The sequence below is a fragment of the Dufourea novaeangliae genome, unplaced genomic scaffold (genome assembly GCF_001272555.1).
Source record: "Dufourea novaeangliae isolate 0120121106 unplaced genomic scaffold, ASM127255v1 scaffold64, whole genome shotgun sequence".
Taxonomy (NCBI): Eukaryota; Metazoa; Arthropoda; class Insecta; order Hymenoptera; family Halictidae; genus Dufourea; species Dufourea novaeangliae.
This window is the reverse complement of record NW_015373954.1, coordinates 2,338,489-2,357,916: the sequence shown is the minus strand read 5'-3', so window position 1 is coordinate 2,357,916 and position 19,428 is coordinate 2,338,489. Positions and strand designations below refer to the sequence as shown.

The 19,428-nt window shown below is 38.9% G+C and overlaps 1 protein-coding gene across 1 annotated transcript; it reads left to right on the top strand.

Annotated features, from left to right (window-relative positions):
- The first annotated feature begins 6,451 nt into the window (after positions 1-6,451).
- LOC107186237 (dedicator of cytokinesis protein 7) lies at positions 6,452-13,813 on the top strand. Its single transcript, XM_015574063.1, has 19 exons — positions 6,452-6,592; positions 6,678-6,856; positions 6,931-7,072; positions 7,139-7,342; positions 7,418-7,609; positions 7,672-7,896; positions 7,960-8,234; positions 8,304-8,619; positions 8,696-9,001; positions 9,114-9,319; positions 9,388-11,151; positions 11,219-11,346; positions 11,427-11,689; positions 11,764-12,023; positions 12,094-12,528; positions 12,602-12,954; positions 13,024-13,226; positions 13,297-13,616; positions 13,692-13,813. The coding sequence occupies exons 1-19, from the start codon at positions 6,452-6,454 to the stop codon at positions 13,744-13,746; spliced, it is 5,967 nt and encodes a 1,988-aa protein (XP_015429549.1). The 3' UTR covers positions 13,747-13,813.
- The last annotated feature ends 5,615 nt before the right edge of the window (positions 13,814-19,428 follow it).

The window sequence follows — 19,428 nt, the reverse complement described above, 5'->3', positions numbered from 1 at the left end:
TTTAAGGGTATTCCAACGAATCCTTTATCGTGCTTCTTGACCGATGATACCTCGACGACACTAATTATTATTGAGTCGCACCACTAGCAATCAATCGAGATGAAAAATCTTCACTGAACCATGTAGTATCGAACCCCTTTTTCGCATAAAATATATTTACTTCGATTCCGTACATTTTTATTTTCACTGGAGAACGCCTTCACACGCTCGAAAAGAACAGACGCATCGACTAGGTAATCGAATTGCGTAATTACAGTATCTACGGAGAGGATGTGATTGATAGATTTCGGAATTTGTGACTAGGTAGATTAAACTCGATTAACCCGACACCCGTTGTATGTGGCGCTTCGTTAACCCAGGCGCATCGACTTCCTCAGGATTAGGTTTGGTACGTTAGGCTGCATCCTCAAGGCCTTTGCACCTATAGGCACCTCCACCACAGAGGTCTTCTACGACCTACGCTGTAGCTACACCTCAAGGAGACGATGAATCGCGAGTACAGCGACTGCTTTTGGGAATTTAATCATCCGGTTCGAGTAACCGCGCCACTCGCTCCAACCCCCTCGAGATCTGACGGAGTTTCTGCGCTTCAAGGGGCGCGCGTTACTCTGCCTTAACTAAGGAAAAAAACAGTAATTAGCGCCGCTTGTAATAATCACTGTTTCTACCATCGCTTAGTAATTAGAAAATGTAGACGTCGAAATATAGGAGACTGGCGTAACTCGGGGAATTTACAGATTACGCAAGATACGATTAAATGGAATTGTGCTTTGGTGTTATGGAACAAACTTTAGCCACCTTTTCTTCTATCGATTTATTAGGGGTACTGATAAATAATCCACTATCTCTCGACGTAATCAGTATTCGATTCTATGGAAGTCAAGAATCTATACTGTTTTCTGTATCGTTTTCATTCAGCGAATGATCGTGAAGATATTTATAATTTAAAATACAACATAATTAAAATAAATAGTGGATGATTTATTGGTACACCTAATAACCTGCATTGGTCCATACTATTTTTTTCTTACAATTGAAACTGAAGTTTCTAAACAATTCGAAATCGGTAAAGGTATAGATCATCTGTTCCCGTTCAAATCAGATATTAAAAATTCTTGCACAGACAGTCCAAGAAAAGGTATCTAGTATCCGTGATTAAATTGACTCGTTCCTGAGGAAAATACCAAACGACTCGAAGCTCATCGACAGCAGCAGAATGCGAAATTGATTGTCAGCCCCGTGACTTTCCCACTTCCACAGCCGTCAGCTTTTGTTTTTTACGATCACACGACTTGTCACTGAACCGCCTTCACCTAGTTTTTTTCGGTCGTTGCACTTGCCCATCCGCGCGCTTAAAGGCGAACACACACCAACGGGCGACTCCATCCAGTTAGCTTGAAGCCGTAGCCAACGGGAAAGCATTTGTTTTGCAAACTTATTAACATCCTTCGGCTTTGAGAGAGCTCCCGGCTATCGTCGTCATTCATTTTTTTTTTCCACCACCACCACCCCCCGAATAATCTTGCTCGAGAGAAAAATCGACCATCAAAGCTTCGCTAATGAAAAGAATACATTTCGTCCTGTTTTCCTTTCCTGTCTACATCAGCGTCCGCGCGATATTATGGGGCCGAGGGCTTGAAGTTAAAGATGACTCGCAACGACGGTTTTACAATGAAATAAAAAAGAAAAAGGTGGACCGTAAAGAAAAGGGGAACGGTAACTGTACACAGTGATCAAAATCTCAAATTATACACGGCCGGTTTCGAGTATATACCGGGTCTTTCGAGCACGAAATAAAGGGGAAATAGCGGTAGCGGAAATAACTCGGATCCGTTGTGGAATCGGCTTAAACGAAAGACGGAACGCATCACGCTATGAGCGTCTTAGTTCTAAGTTATACGTATCTTTACGACTGAAACCAATAAAAAGCCTCGACTCGTTTTATCGGAGGGCTTTTCCGCGTGAGCTTCGTTTCGCCCCGGGGAAAATACTCGAAAATATACAATTAACCGATACCCCGCCCGACTTCGGTGGATTACTGGTCTTTAATTCCAACCCCTAATTCTAACGGGATCTTTTCAGCTAAAAGAAAAAACAGGTCACAGTCGGGCGATAACGAGCAGGTGGAAAAAAACAGCGAAGATAGATGGAGGCAAATGGAAAGAGGGGACAAAAAATACAACCCGGGAATTAACTATGCGTTAATAAAATGAACGGGAGAAAACGAATGCTTCCTACACTTTCTACCCTGTATACAAGTGAACGTGTATTGTTAAAAGAGGAAGAACAGCTACGAATACCGATGCATAATTTTTATTCTGTCACGAGCCGTCAACCCGTTCCAGTTTATTTACTTCCGAAATGTATACTGCTAGAAATTCTTCCCAGGACAGTCTGAGCACTGTCCTGAGAAAAATCCTTTTACGCCATTAATGTTTCGCCCGGTGAAATCCCAGGAGTTTTACCGCGAGATCAAAGCGGAATCCTTTAGCTGACACTTCCAATATTTCGCCAGCGTCCCCTCTAAATGTTCATTAAGCTTATACGCAACTGGTCCTCCAAATTTGGATCAAAGTCCCCCTTCTTTTTTCGGAGGCGAAACAGGACGGAGTGTTTGTCAACGGGATTAGACGACGGCTTTTCAGAACCGTGAAGGAAATTTTTTTTTTTGTGGACGGTTATTTTGATAACTAATTAAAAGAGTACAAAAAAAATTGCTGGTACGAACAGAGAGAAGAGAGATGTTTTCCGATTTATTTCGTTTCTTTTAATGGAAGGTTATCCTACAAGCTTCTACAGTTTCCGAAATTTTAATGAGTTGTCTGAGGTATGCCTAAACAAAAAACACTAGGAACATAACCACCATATTCATATCCTTATGAAGTCATTATGCTGATACTCGACAATTTTTCCACTAAAATGTACTATACTACTTACTTTTTTTAATCCACTAAAAATAAAATTGACAGATGTAAAGTATTAAGCAGCGAGCTGGACTTATGCAACTTTATGAAACGTTTCTGATCTCAGGTAAGTTTAGAGACTCCCCTGATTGCAACGCCGCCGATCCGAGTGTGCGTCGAAGTTACCTCGGCACTGTATGCATAAAACGAATACTCTTTTGATCCGTTTTCATGCGAGCGAAGGGACCACTTCAGATGGAAACGCGTAGTATAGTATCGCCGACGAAATCGCGAAAAGTTTTTCGTGGTTCATTCGCCTGTCTCGGCGAGTTCCTTGGTCTTCGGGATACCGATTTCGTGGAATAAATTCCGAGAAGAATGCGAAATTACCCGTAGAATAGAAAGTTTCTCCCCCGTAAGGCTCGTTTGAAGGGGGAGGGTCGCGCGAACGGGCGAGGACAGGCAAAGGGAAGACCGTGTTCCTTTGTGAATTCGCTTCTGGCAAACACGGGATTCTCTTTTTTCTTCAATGACACAGCCACCTGCTGCCTTTGCGACATATCAGGTTAGTTTCTGCAACAGTTACAAGACCGCTCGAAGAAATTCTCTGTCAACTGCAGGAACACCAACGGCGCATTGGCGAGATAATCGCAGTACTTTGCATCAAAGATTTCGATTTGCTGCAAACGTTGATGAGGTTAAAGTTCTTTGCACCTTGGCCGTAAATTTCGAGCAATCGGCTATGTTTATTTATATCGGATGAATTATGATTTGTTCCAATTATTTTCAACTGTTATTCAAGGTTGTATAACAACAGGTAATTCAAGACACAGAAGGAATATTTCAAACTGTACGTCGATCTGTGATACGCAAATATGAGTTATGTACATATTAAAATGAAAGAATGATGTATGGAAAATCCGTAACAAATGTGAAAACAGACTTTTATATTTCTCTTTGATAGGATTGACTTTAGGACCTATGTCAATTATAAATTTTTCACTCCTCTCGGTGAGTAGGTACTATAAGCTCCGTCAAAACTTTCAGACCCATTCTTTGTTCACCCTGTCTGTTTTTTTATATCGTTGCACTTCAAACACTCTACACTTTTCACAGGAGAGATATCAATAGAACTCTTCAATATCCTTATCCCAAGATCGTTCTTCGTAATTCAACAAACACGATATACACAGACACTTATTTGAAACACTATCACATAATCCAACACGTCCAAATTCACCACCACGACACATTTCCATGTTGTGTACTATATAAATAACATTACTCAGGCCACACAATGGAACATACATCACTCGTCATCGCGTGTTCGAGTTTGCCAGCCCAGATATATGCATCTCAAAGTCACAGCGTTCTATACAGAGGCAACTTGTTATTCGCGGTGATGCCGCTTTACAGCGCGCGTTCAATCGCGTCCCCAGGAACAAAGGGAGGAGAACATTGAATTTGAAGAAATAGAGCGCGACCCCGCATCGTCGACGGGTCTCATTTTAATGAGGCTACAAAGTGGTAACAGAAGTGACTGCGCGTAACCGGAAACGTTCTTCGGGATCGCGTCCCAAGATGAAACGGTGAACCGTGGCCTTTCGAGGGGCACACGGATGGGAAAAATAAAACGAAAAAGCAGAGATGAAGACGTTCCTCTGGGGGGAGAGGAATACTAACAATGCCTCCCAAGGTACTGACTAGAACCGGCGATTGTATTTATACAATTAAAGCTTATCCCCACCCTCTTTCCTTCGTCTCGCCCTAGCCCCAGACGCCGTTAACGCGCCAGTGAAATGCAAGTGGATCGTGTTATGATTATTGCGTTGATGCGCCGTTTCTAATAAAGACACTTCATCCTATTCCGGGTTAGCGAGTCGTAGCTTTATCTCCGACTTCCACAGTACCCTGCGAAACGCTACACTGCACGGAATTGCTATTCGCGATTTCTGCTTTTCTCCGAAACGGAAAATCGATATTGCAATTAGCCCCTTCGCCGTCGTCTTTCCCCGCCCGACAATCCGAGCGGCGTGTTTACCCAATGTAAGGGTAGCGATCTTGGCGCAACCGTACCGGTTCTCGCTTCTGGATGCGCGAACACGTTGTTTCGTAATACGACGGAAGCGTAGACATTATAATAAATAAACAAGTTCCACGCAGAATATACAGATTGCTTCTTCGAAGAAAACTTAATCCCTGTGGCAATTAAAATGTAAATACCTATCCCAAAAATCTCTGATGAAACACAAGGGCGCACTCTAATCTTTTGATGGATTCTTTGGTGATTCTTGAATTTTTCATTGAAGTATTTTTTAAGTAAATGGTAATCTACAACGAAGTCAAGAAAGTCAAATTTCTTATTCGAGCGGTATTCCTTTTTAACGTTTTTATCTTTCGTGAAAATTATGTTATTTTTTCTTCCACACGTTTCACCGCCATTACTTTCCTTAAGTTCAACGAATGAGCTCAGTTTATGGTGGAAGTAATGGTTTTAATAGAAATTCTAGCCCAAAGAAAGTATGGATGTGTTAGAACAATACTATATTTTCTTTTATATTTGAAACATATTTCTTTCCTATTCACTTTGTATTTGAAGCTGCGCGCTGGTGGATCGATATTGCTGGTCGGAGAGACTCCAGGTGTTCTTGATTTCATTCATAGAACGTTGTACACCATGTTCAATGATCGTAAAATAACTCTTTAGATCTTACAAGCGGCACTTTAGTAATTTCTGAGAAACTCATATCTAAAGTGGTACTATATTTCATGATACACCCAGTACGTATCCTAGGGTACTATACGCAACTAGATTCTTCAGGGTGAACAAAATGGCCATCCTAAAAGTATCTAGATGGAACAGAAGGGCGTGAATTTCACATAGTTATATTACACTATACAAATTGATTAATTTTTACAAAGTATAATGATCCACTGACATCAGAAAAATAAAATTGAATGTAATTATAGTTATCGAATATTAAACAAATAATACTTTCTACCCCTTGTATGGTAGCGTAAGAAACGTCACGCAGATTGTAATCACTTTTAGCAAGAGATTTCTCTCTATACTATATTTCTATGGTGTTAATGGGAATTTTGGCTTGGCAAAGATATAGCCCTGATGCAACGAAGGTTTATGACAAGAACTGTCAAAATATTGGATTATTAATTTTGATGGTGTTCAGAACTTTTACATAATGGACTTTTAATAAACTTATAGTAAGTTTAGTTCTTTATAGATGCATATCATCTTCTATTAAAAATACCTTCATTATATGTTGAATTTGGTATTGTTATGTTTCCCATTCAGTTGTTTTAATAATCATTTTTATTGTTGAATGCAATAGCTTTAATTAAACAGTGAATTAACTATGAAAGATGCATGTAAGTTAATTTAGACTATAATTTAATATATTCTTATCTGTAATTGATAATTTTGTTATTTTTGTAAAATATGTAGTGAAATTTTGGAATTCTAAGTTATTTAATTTTTCAATATAATATCTAAGACATTGCAGAAGGAATATTTCAACACAACATTTATGATGTCATCTGTACAACGTGCTTTTACTCAGAAATTAAGTAAACAACATGCATCTGATGTCAGACGTCAGATTGCTACTTCTACCTCATATTCGCGTGATTTATCAAAGAGTGGCAGTTCATTCTCAGGCTTTTCTTCAACAGTATGTCAAGTATCTACTACAATGTATATATTAATTCATGTACTCAAAGCATTTGTAAATATAACAATAATGTGATTTATTCAAGATGTCTCTATGTGAAGTATTAGAGCCATTAGACTATGAAGAATTTCTAGCACAACATCAGTCAGTGCTCGATCGTGATCCATTAAAATCCATATTAGACTTTCCACCTGGAGATGTGGAATTACAAGTTGTTAAAAGGAAAATTAGAACAGAAGAACCAGTTGTTCCTCATGAATCTCTGTAAGATTTTTTTCTCTTGAATCTACTAAAATTTTCATTATCATTCCACTAAATTAAATTTTGTTTCCGTTTAGGGATATTGTGTCTCCATATGTTAGAAGATGTATAGAAACCTTCACTTCCGACTGGGTAGTGGTGCACCGTAAATACAGGCGTAGAGTATCTCCTATTGCAAGGGACAGACTGTTACAGGACACCCCAAGACAAGATTTTGAGGTACTCAATTGAAAATACCTATGTTACAAATGATCAAAACTTCAGTTTAAAATAAATCTAAAATAGGTGGATCAAGAGGACACAAATGGCTCAGGATCACCAAACGAAGAGGAAGATTTACCAAACTGTGGAGATACACCAAGAGGATCTTGGGCCAGTTTAGACTTGAGGCATTCCCAACATGATCCTCTTCTTCCAAGTTTGCTAGATCGTGTGTGTCCAGAAACTATTGACCAAATGAATGAGCAAAAGCGTTCAGAAGACCGGCAAGTGGGTATTAAATAAAGTAAAAAATAGAAAGATTTTGATGATGATAAAATAAATAAATATGATTATTAATTTCAGGAAGGATTATTTCCACTTTATGCACCCCCAGCTTCCCCGGATGATGAGTGGCAAGAAATTAGTATCGCACCAGAGCCCACAGAGCCCTTTTCTCATAAGATTCTTGTGAAATGTCTTCAATTAAAACTAGAATTAGAAGTGGAACCAATTTTTGCAAGCCTGGCATTATATGATGCAAGGGAAAAGAAAAAGGTACTTTCAAATTATTAACTTTTAAACATGATTTCTATCTAATTCTTACTGTACAACTGCAGGTGTCTGAGAACTTTTATGTGGATATGAATTCAGAAGGTTTAAAAAGGATGCTTGGTAGTCATATCGCATACAGTGATGCCAGCACTTTGGCAAGAAATTGCGTTATGAATATTAGCAAACCGAGTCCAGATTTATTCCTAGTTGTTAGACTTGAGAAAGTATTGCAAGGCGATATTTCGGAATGTGCTGAGCCATATTTGCGTGAAGATAAAAATAAGGAAAAGGTAACTGTATATAATTAAACAATCCAATATGATTGTTAAATAAAATGATTAAATTAAAAATAGGTAAGAGCAGCTGCGGTAGCAGCGTGTGAACGATTGGGGCGCTACCGAATGCCATTTGCATGGACCGCTATCCACCTTTCTGGTGTCATAGGAGGTGGTGGAGACACAGATAGCACCGGAAGTGCTGGCTCTCTAGACAGAAAATCGGGGGGCCTCGAACAGTGGCGCAAAAAGGTAGAACCACCGACTCGGAGAGGTTCCCTTGAAAGAAGAAGTTCTGACAAAAGGCGTAGTTGGTCTCCTGATGATTTTGCTAATTGTCTTGACACATTCAGGTGGAGTATTTGATATAACTTCAAAATCTAACGTGTTATTCTAAATATCTAATATGTTTCGTCTTTCAGGCCTATAACGTTAACTGTTTCAAGTTTCTTTAAACAAGAAAGTGAACGCTTAAGGGACGAAGATCTTTACAAACTGTTGGTTGAGCTACGCAAACCAGGTTCCAATTTGAAACGACTAAAATGTCTGCCAGGCATACTAAAATTAGACCTTAGTCCAAGACCTGAAGAGCTGCCCAGATGTTTAGATTCTGATCTTAGAAGACTATTGCCATACCCAGACGAGAAAAGTCGACCAGTAAAAGAAATACTCGAGTTTCCAAGTGAAGTTGTTTCGCCAGATTTAACATATAGGAATCTTCTGTACATTTACCCTAAGGTAAATTAATATTTGTCATATATCTATTAAGTAAAATCGTGGTCTCTTAAGTGAAAATCTCTAATGCTGGTCATAGGAAGCAAACTTCAGTTCTCGAACTGGTTCAGCTCGAAATATCGCTGTAAGAATGCAGTTGATGGGCGGTGAACAAGAAGCGGATGCCCTAACAGCCATATTTGGAAGATCATCCTGTCCCGAAATGACGCACGAATGCTTCACTTCTGTGTCGTATCACAATAAAAATCCAAATTTTTATGACGAAGTGAAAATTCGACTTCCCGCGGACCTGAGCGCAAAGCATCATTTGCTATTCACATTCTATCACATCAGTTGCCAGAAGAAAGTAGAACAACCAAATGTCGAAACTGCTGTAGCATACACGGTAAAAATAATTCACTGCAATAATGTCCTTCTATTGGACTTCTCTTCTATAACTGCTCATTATTATTTTCATTTCACCATAAAAAATTAGTGTTGATCCAACATACTTTCAGTGGTTACCACTTTTGAGGGATGGACATCTACAATCCGGCGAATTTAGTCTTCCAGCAATGTTGGATCCACCTCCAGCCAATTATTCCTACATTGCTCCTGACGTTCTTCTACCAGGCACAAGATGGGTAGATGCACATAGAGGAGTTTTCACGGTGATTTTGGAACCAGTCTCTAGTGTTCACCCACAAGATAAATACATTGACAGGTATAGCTTTAGTATGCCGTTAATTTTGCACATATTCCGTAGCTGGCATTAAGTTGTTAAATTTATAGATTTTTATCGCTATGTGGCTTCTTGGAAACTGGCCAAGTACCGCCACGTATTGGTGAGGCCGGAATGGAGTCAGAATTAAAATCTGCCCTCCTTGAATTGGCAAGGGCTTCACATTCTGCTCTGGTGAGATCACTACCTCAACTATTGGATCAATTGATATCGCTCTTAGTACGTCCTCCCACGTTACCGTCTCAACCACTGAACGTGGCAGCGACAGTCTTCGAGGCTATAGGCCTATTGGTTCGGAATATCACTAATTTACCGGACGGTCAATTAGATGCACATGGACGACACGCACTGTTGGCTACTTATGTAGCGTATCAGTGCTCTCTACCCAGAATGACCAACACTCCAGGTATCGTGAGAGCCCAAAGTAATCCCGATCTACCCCTAGAGGATTTAGAAATGGAAATGCATTCACGAGGGTTGGATCGAACTGCGTCAATGCGCCAAGAATCACCTTCCATAAACAGTCAACCAACTAGAAGACTGTTGCACGAGGAATTAGGTTTACATTGGGTCGTATCCACCGGACAAGCAAGGGAATTAGCAGTAACATATTCATGGTTCTTTTTGGAGTTAATCGTTCGCTCTATGGTCGTAACACTGTCGGAAATGGGGATGTTGGATGCGCCTCGAAAATCAAGATTCTCTCCTCAGTTTTGTGATGACGTAGCTACACTCACAGCAGCATTGACGTCTGAAGTAGTATCTCGTTGCGGAAAGGAGAATAGAGTGCCCAATAATTTGATATCAAGTCTCGGTAACTTCCTGTCTGATCTGTTATCGATAATGGACAGGGGGTTTGTTCTGTCCCTTATTCGGGCTACATGTTGCTCTCTGTCAGATGCTTCTATGCATATTCCTGATTCAGCTGCTTTATATGCACTTAAATTGGATCTCGTTCGAACTGTATGTTCTCATGAACACTACGTAGCTCTCAACCTTCCTTTTGGAACTGGATATACATCAGGATCAGCACCAGCATCCCCGAGTCCATCTACTGGAAGTTCTGGTAGCTTGATATCTACACTTGTCCCTGGAGACCGCGCCAGATTCTCTGAACTCAGTCAGGAATTCAGGCAACAACACTTCCTAGTCGGGATCGTTTTATCCGATCTATCGAACACCTTGGAAATACCTAATCCGATGCTTCAGAATAAAGCTATTGGAACCATTCGACATTTGATGGCGTGCCACGATGTGGACTCAAGATATTCCGACCCTGCAGCTAAAGCTAGGGTCACTGCCCTTTACCTGCCACTACTAACTATCATAATGGATGCGTTGCCTCAACTTTATCACTGGGATTCAAAGGATAAAAGCGTCTATCCAGATGAGTCTGGATCAATCACACACTCTGTAGCTCTGGCTATAGCTGGCGGAGTCTCGGCAGACACGGCAGGAACTCAGTGCAGAGTTTCTTTAAGTTCAGAGGCCACGCGACACCTTTTGATGTGCGTGTTGTGGGTGCTAAAAGGACTGGAACAGTCTGCATTGGCACAATGGTGTTCGGAGCTAAGCTCCAGGCGTATATTGTGCCTTCTTCAAGTCCTAAATATTGCTACTGCAGCCTTTGAATACAAGGGCAAGAGAGCCTTGAAAAGATTACCTCCTCAGGCTGCGGCTACCAGCGACATTAGATCGCGATTGGAGGATGTAATCCTTGGTCAAGGTAGTGCAAGAAGCGAAATGATGTTGCGTAGAAAAGAACGGATGAGTGGAGATAAATTGAGATGGCGTAAGGACCAAATGCCTTACAGGTAAGTCGGGAAAGATGTAAGTAGACTTGCTTCGTGCAAGCGTGTGAGTAATTTTTTATCTCTGAAGATCCTGCGAGCAATCAGAAGGAAGGGCTGTAGAACAAGATGCTCACATAGAAGGTGCCTTAGCAGCAGAAGCTTCCCTTGTAGTTTTAGATACGTTAGAAACAGTTGTGCAGGCTGATGGTGGAGGAGGTAAGCAGAAACTTTCAATATTTTAAATTCTGAACAGTATTTTCTAATTATTGTTCTCATTATTCTTTAAAATGTTGTAGGGGCAGTTGTAGGAGCAGTACTAAAAGTTCTTTTAAGAGCTTTAGCAAGAAATCAGAGTACATCTGTTTTACAACACATGTTCAATACACAGAGAGCTTTGGTATTCAAATATCATAGTGCTCTGTTTGATGAGGAAAGTGAAAGATGTGGTGACCTTTGCTTAACACTGCTTACCAGATGCAGTTCTCCGTTAAGTGCTGTTCGCAGCCATGCAGCTGCTAGTCTTTATCTACTTATGCGACAGAATTTCGAAATTGGCAATGTAAGTGTTGAAAAATATCTCGTATTTTTCATATCCAACTATGACAGGCAGATAATAATTTAGGATCATTTCAGAATTTTGCTCGAGTTAAGATGCAAGTTACAACATCATTGTCAGCTCTTGTTGGAAGGGGAAGAGCTCCCAGTGAAGGTGCACTTAGAAGAGCATTGAAAACGGTATTGGTATATGCTGAGAGAGACACAGAACTAGCCGATACAAGCTTCCCAGAACAGGTGAAAGATCTTCTGTTCAATTTACACATGATATTGTCTGATACTGTTAAAATGAAAGAATTTCAAGAGGACCCAGAAATGCTATTAGACCTTATGTACAGGTAAACAGTCTTTGAAGCAAACGAAACTAAAACAACCTTGAAATACGATGATATATATTTAATGTTATAGAATTGCAAAGGGATATCAAGGATCACCAGACCTTAGATTGACATGGCTAGCGAATATGGCTCAACAACATATGGAAAGAAAAAATCACACTGAAGCAGCAATGTGTTTAGTGCATAGTGCTGCTTTGGTAGCAGAGTATTTACACCTCTTGGAGCCAGGAGGTGGTGGTAGACCAGTAGGAGCTGTTGCTCTATGTCCTGTTACTCCAAATTCTTTAGAAGAAAGTGCTGTAGGTGATGATGTATTGGCCAGAAGGGAAGAAGGCCTGTGCTTAGGACCTGATTTCTCAGAAAGTGGGTTAGCAGGTTTATTGGAACATGCCGCCAGCTCTTTTCATGCGGCTGGAATGTATGAAGCTATACCTGATGTGTACAGAGTTTTACTGCCAATAGCAGAAGCTGCACATGATTACAAAAAATTGGCGAATATTCATGGGTAAAGTATATGTACTCCTTTTACAGAAGTTTGGGATAGAATTACATTGTAATTTATGTTGTTTTAATCACAGAAAGCTTCACGAAGCGTACACGCGTGTTGAACAATTGGCTGGAAAAAGAGTATTTGGCACATATTTCAGAGTAGGTTTTTATGGAGGACGATTTGGAGACCTAGCTGGCGAAGAATTTGTTTACAAAGAACCTACTTTAACAAAATTGCCGGAAATATTTTCAAGGCTGGAGAATTTTTACGCCGAAAGATTCGGCGCGGAAAATATTGTAATAATAAAAGATTCAAATCCTGTAGATCCAAGCAAATTAGAACCAGATAAAGCCTATGTTCAAATCACTTATGTAGAACCGTATTTTGAACCGCATGAACTTAGACACAGACCAGCTATTTTTCACAGAAACTTTAATATCAGTAAGTATTCCTCAAAACATGCTATATGGGCTGATAATAATGTGTTTTATTACTTTAAAATATTTCCAGGGCGATTTGTATATGCAACACCTTTCACACCTGGTGGTAAGGCTCATGGGGAATTGAGGGAACAGTGTAAGCGTAAAACAATTCTGACAGTAGCTACACATTTTCCTTACTTAAAAACAAGAATTCGTGTGGTTGCCAGAAAACAAATAGTCCTAAGTCCAATTGAAGTTGCAATTGAAGACATACAAAAGAAAACAGCAGAGGTTCTTATCATTTAAAGATTGGCTGCATTTTGTTTTTGTACTTTTATCTTATTTATTTGAACTTTTTTAGGTTGCTGCAGCTACAGCCCAAGAACCACCTGATGCAAAAATGCTGCAGATGGTTCTTCAAGGTTGTATTGGAACCACAGTTAATCAAGGACCTGCGGAAGTTGCAGTTGTCTTCCTATCTGGATTACGTGAGCAAAATGCACAGCCTAGTCGACTCCAACACAAGTTGCGTTTATGTTTCAAAGATTTCTCAAAAAAATGTCTGGATGCCTTGAGAAGAAACAAAAATCTAATTGGTCCAGATCAACGAGACTACCAACGAGAATTGGAAAGAAATTACCAAAGACTGACTGAAAGATTGGCCCCCCTAATTGCATGGAGGTATAAGGAATTTCATTTTAAGTCATAATGCTTTTTCCAAGTATTCTTTGTATAACTCATTACATTATTATGCAGTGGACCGTCTCTAATGAATCAACAGAGTGTACCACAAACATCACCACGCTGGTAAAATGACTGAATGCTGCTCAGAATTACCAAAGATACATGACATATGAGTGGTATATTCAGAAAGTATTAGCAGCATAAACTATGTACGAATTAGACATTAATCATATATTTATATATATTCATTTTTTATATCGATAGACATTTTGACCTGCTAATACACAGAATGTCTGCTTCAAACATTTTAATATTAACTCATATGTAATATGTTAAAAAGAATTATTGCTAGTCTTATATTTAGCAAACTGCAATTCTGTTGCTACAAATATTCCAATATTGATAAAACGAAATTTAAATTTCATAAACGCTGCCTTTGAATAATACTAATACAATTTTTATAATATTGAACATAAGTGAATGATATAATAACTGCCTTTAGTAATTTGTATAGCTGAGTTATACATGTAAGTATCGATTCAATTTTTTATTAGCTACATATCAGGTCAGTCTATGAACTCCTACACATTAAATATATAAGTATTTATGTATTTAGCTGCTAAGAAAGCTGTGATCTTTCAATTATATTATATATACATAACAAATATTATCAACCTTTAAACAATTACAGAAACTTATAATAATAGATTTTATACCAAAAAACTGGTATTTTTTATAGAAGCTATGAAATCATTAGTCAGGATGTAACTTATATTTTTATCAAAAATACTAATTTGTTATTTATAAGGTATAAGTTACTAACATGTTAATATGCTAATAGACACATAATATTCCAAATATCTGTGGTTTATATAACCATTTTTTTATTGTTCGTGCTAAAAGTCTATCGTTAAAAGTTTCTCTAATATTTAAAGAAACATACTAACTAAAACATTTGCATAATGCAATAAATAAATTATGTAGTATGTTTTTACCATATAATTTATGAAAATATAATGTTCACATTTCTAAATTTATAACATTCTTAATATATGATAGAGACTTAAAACTCAATGCTTTGTATTAATTTATATTTGTGACATAAAGTTGTTTACTGCAAGTGTGCATAATAATATTTCTATATAAAAAATTCATAGATTTCTTTTAAAAATTACAAAATGTAAACATTGAAAGTATTATTTAATTACCTATAGTAACAGTACACATTATATTTATACATAATTCGGCAGAAGTAAAAAATGTAAACTTTTATATGTCATAACATATTCGAAATATATGCCCATTTTGTACTTCCTTATTTTCGAATTTTTTGTACATTTTAATATGAAAAATAATGTAACTCACCAAACAACAGCCTCAGAAGACGATCTGCGGTTTCTTGGATGCACATACACAAACTAAACAAGTAAAAATACACTAAATATTTCTATTAGCAACCGTTGAAGACCTAGATTTGATCACCCGTTAATAACGAAAATAAAAAACTGTTATAATTCGTTAAAAAATATTAGGAAACTATTGTCATTAGTTACAGAGACTCTTTAAATACTACTAAACAAGTTAACACAATGATACCGATTAAAATTGTTTAAATACTTTTAAAAATTAATTAAAAAACGCGCAGCGGATCTTCACATCACAAAAGACCGGGAACGAAAGACTGTTTCAATATTTTACCCAGCATCCCTTGCGCGCGAACGTTAACATGAGACAGCAGTATATTTCCATCCTTGTCTAACGTGCACACTTCAGAATATACGAAACTCGCGGGATAAATTGAAATTACTTCATCGAAAACATTTTTCTAAATTTAGATGCTCTTCAATTTTTTTTTTTTTTTGATAATGAGATTTTTAAGGTGTATTTATAATATTGTCTCTTGTGATTTCTTCATTCCAGCAATTCAAATCATTTGGAAAGGTCGATCAATCGATTGGTCGATTCGAGGCATCTCGCGGCGTAAACGGAAAGGTCATTTGAATCAGCTCAGTCCGTAACGTGTTAAAGGAAAAAGTGTACGAAAAATTACGTTAGAATTTTGTGTATGTAAAACATTAATGCTTATAACAATCGTAACGGAGACACGATAAAGTAAGTACCCATTTTATTGTTTAATATGGTTTCTTATTAATTAGTAAACACAGTGTTTTTGATGTTATACATTTCTACTTTGGTTTTTGGACCTATGGTATGTCTATCACAAATAATAGCTAAAACATTTTTATGGGAATTATACACTTTTATGACAATATACCACATGAATCAGGAGTATTTTCGGTTTTGTTGTATTCGTTGAACAGAACTCGTTATTTGTGAGCACAAAAATGAAAAAATCCATCAATCGATAGTTTGTTAAGTATATGGTGCTTTAATTGGTTATGTGTAACTGTGTTTTTTTCATTATAAACGTTATTTATCACAAAAGTTATACATCCCTTGTGCCTAGATGTATTCGGAACACGGGTACAGTCCACCGTTACTCTAAATTAAACGTCCGAATCCGATTTTCGACTTAATCCCTTTGTCCGGAACAAAAGGTTACAGCGCAGATAAAGATATCCCTTGCCCAAAGGGGTACTTAATTAACACACGCGGATCAAGTACCGATACTATGTATCAAACGCTTTGTATTTACGTTAAATCTTCAAGCTTACAGCTAAAACGCGTCTACATACATAACGTATGTAGAGCTAATAGCCCTATACGTTTCAATTACAATTGAAACATTAGTGAAATGTTAATTAAACTTCAGTCTTCAACCCTATACAGGATAAGGGAAACTATTATACAGTCATTGGTTTAGACATAAAGAAGTTGGACTTTCAGATGTTAGAAAATTAAGTTTTTCAATATTAGACGAATACAATTTTAGAAATTAGGTAGTAGGCTGTTAGACGTAGTTTCCTTTAAGCTTATACAACTTAAAATAAAATAATTTCTCTATTGGATATGGTTTCATATCAAAACGTTCCGAAACCATAAACTCAGACATAGCACGCTCGAGTATTTACAATATAAGGATATTACACAGTGTACAGCCGCCACAAATTTATTACGCGAAAAGCATAAAAGGGACAAAGGGCATAAAAACGGGAACAGAGAGAAGGGGAATGAAAGTTCCGCGGCGTTGCGTGGATGATTTCGGAAAAATAATATTCCTCGGTAACCCCTGTGGAAGGAATGCAGTCACATAACTGACAGTTCTAAATAACGTTTCGTCCTGTTGTCGGTTACTAATCCGTCTAATCTGTCCCGAAATGAAATAGTTGCGATTCTTTCGGTGGCAGTTCTTCCCCCCTGCTGATGCAGAAACACGACGCGTTTAAGTGGGTGGAACCACTTGACCCCTGGCGACGAGGGGGACCGGTGAACAAGTAGTTCACATCGAGGGGGGATTATATTCAGGGGACAAAAGTGACTGTCGAAGATACGATCATTCTTCCCTTTAATCGGCCACGGTAACGTGCTGTGTGATCTTTGATCTAGCACCCTCGCGCATAGGAAGGAACGTTTAATGAATCCTCGCTGAATTCCTGGCGCCCATTTCACTCGTTAACGCGTCGATCGTCTGCTGCGTTGTGTTTGATCAGGTCGAATATACAATACGCAAAAAAAATTTCGTAGATCGGCGTGTTTCGTGGACCGAGTTCACCTTTTCAGCTGGTCTGCATTAGACCACGTAATTTTCGACAGTTTTCTTTGTATAAAGCGAAGTAACGGCTAAGTCGTGTACGACTATATTCCCCGAGGATAAAGAATATATACACTTTTATGAGGAAACATTCGTGGACAAAGAATCCATAAATGTTACGGAATAATACGCCCAGCGGCCTCCCCTACTTTTCGCATTTTGATTCACCTACGGTGGCTCTGCGACTCCTCCCGGTTCTCGACACGATGGCAGAGGGGGCGAAGCAGAAAGAGCGGGAGGGTGTGCTGACTTTTATTACCCCGTCTGATGTTATGAATGCGAGCTGTACGCAACCCCTCCGCGTACATCCCCCTTCTATTCTGCCCCTGCAGAGCAGTTATGATTTTTTACGACATGTATATTCGTGGTCGCGATTAGCGATAGCTGTAAACCAAACAGGCGATGAAAAATGTCTACAATTCGAGGTGTCATCGGTCTATCGGTCAATATTCTTGTGAGAGATCATAGGTATTTTAAGACATTCTCATAAACACCGCATACGACGAGTTACATAAATCCACGTTGATCATGAATTCTAAAAGGACATCTTCAACGATCTAATGCGTATAATTCGTTAAAATTTACTTCTCACCATTGGTTAATAATTTTTAAAGATAATATAACGTAGAAATATTGTGGTATCAGGAATAAGACTTCCAGTGCTTGTTCGAAGTGACTCGAATGGGGTGTTCGTTTATGCCCACCGCTAGCCATCGTCTGAATGAGATTGCATCGTTATTGAAGCTCTTCCTGCACCAGTCCGCGACCCGTGATCGAAGTTATGATGTATGGTGTTTGTTCCGGAGATGCAGGTGCAGTCAGAACGTCCACATTTCCCGCGACTAATCGTACCGAAAATATTTGTATGCTTCTCACCCCTTAATAACGGGAGCATCGGTCATGCTGTTCGGTGACGGGAGACAGCGAATCTCGGAAGAATATTGCAATTTGTAGCGGCAAGTCGTTTCGTCCGACAATAAATTAAACGGTGGCCACTTGTTATCGCATCTACAACGTTAATTGGACCGACAAGACGGGGCAGGCCACTTCTGGAACGCGAATCACCCTAGAAATCTCCAGACTCCCTGTCTTTTTTTCTTGCATTCGAAAATTTATTATACTTTGATATTTCCCATATCGTTTAATTTCCTTTGCTGTTAAGAAATTTTTAAAAATGTATTCTCATGGAAAATATTAAAAACAGGGCCTTAATTACTACTCGCATCGGACGGAATAGCTACCTATAATATTTTACCGTTTGCTAATGCGAGTTACAGATCCAGTCATCGTTCGATATGAATCCGTGGCCAGGTTACTGGTATGCTACACGCGAAGGAATGCTCTTTGATCGTACCGACATTTCCTGTGATCACGGCCTCCAACGCATCGTTGCGATTTCACCCTCTGGTCCTTGAAAAATGCGAAATATTAGAGAACGCATCCCTTCCAGAACTCTATAATTTCGTTGACAAACCTATAAAGAAAAGATTCCACGTGTTCGATTGAAAACAAAATTCTCGTGAGAAAGACATTCTGAGGAAATGCTAGAGTTAACAGAAACATTCCAAGTGATAAAGTTAAGAGGAACATCCATAATTCCCGTTCATCCTCAAATTTAGTAGGGAATATTCAGATTTTTCCAACCGATTGGATAGCGACAGAGCCGCGGAATAATTGGTACAAATTAAAATCGAAAATGACCCCGATCGGCGACGATATATAATGGTCCGTTGGCAAATGGAAAACCGATGTGAAGGACCATCCGAGTTTTCCGTTCTGAAACCATTCAATTACAAATATTTGAACGTCGATTATCCAGTTTGCTTGTGCCCGTTTTGGACGTACAAAAAGCCTCGTATAATAACAGGTAACGTTTCCCGTGGTACCGCTTTGACATAATTTCGCGCCGGTTACACCAATTTCCGGATCCTCGTTTCCAATTGGTCGACCTCGAGGGTGCTCGGCAATTAGCAAGCAGTGGGTGTGGGGGGGGGGGAGGAAAAAATCCGTGCACGCTCATAATTTCATAAACGGCCGCCGCTCCTGGTGGAATGGGGGGAGGTTGCTGGCGGAAAAGTAATAAAAAAGCGGGGGCGG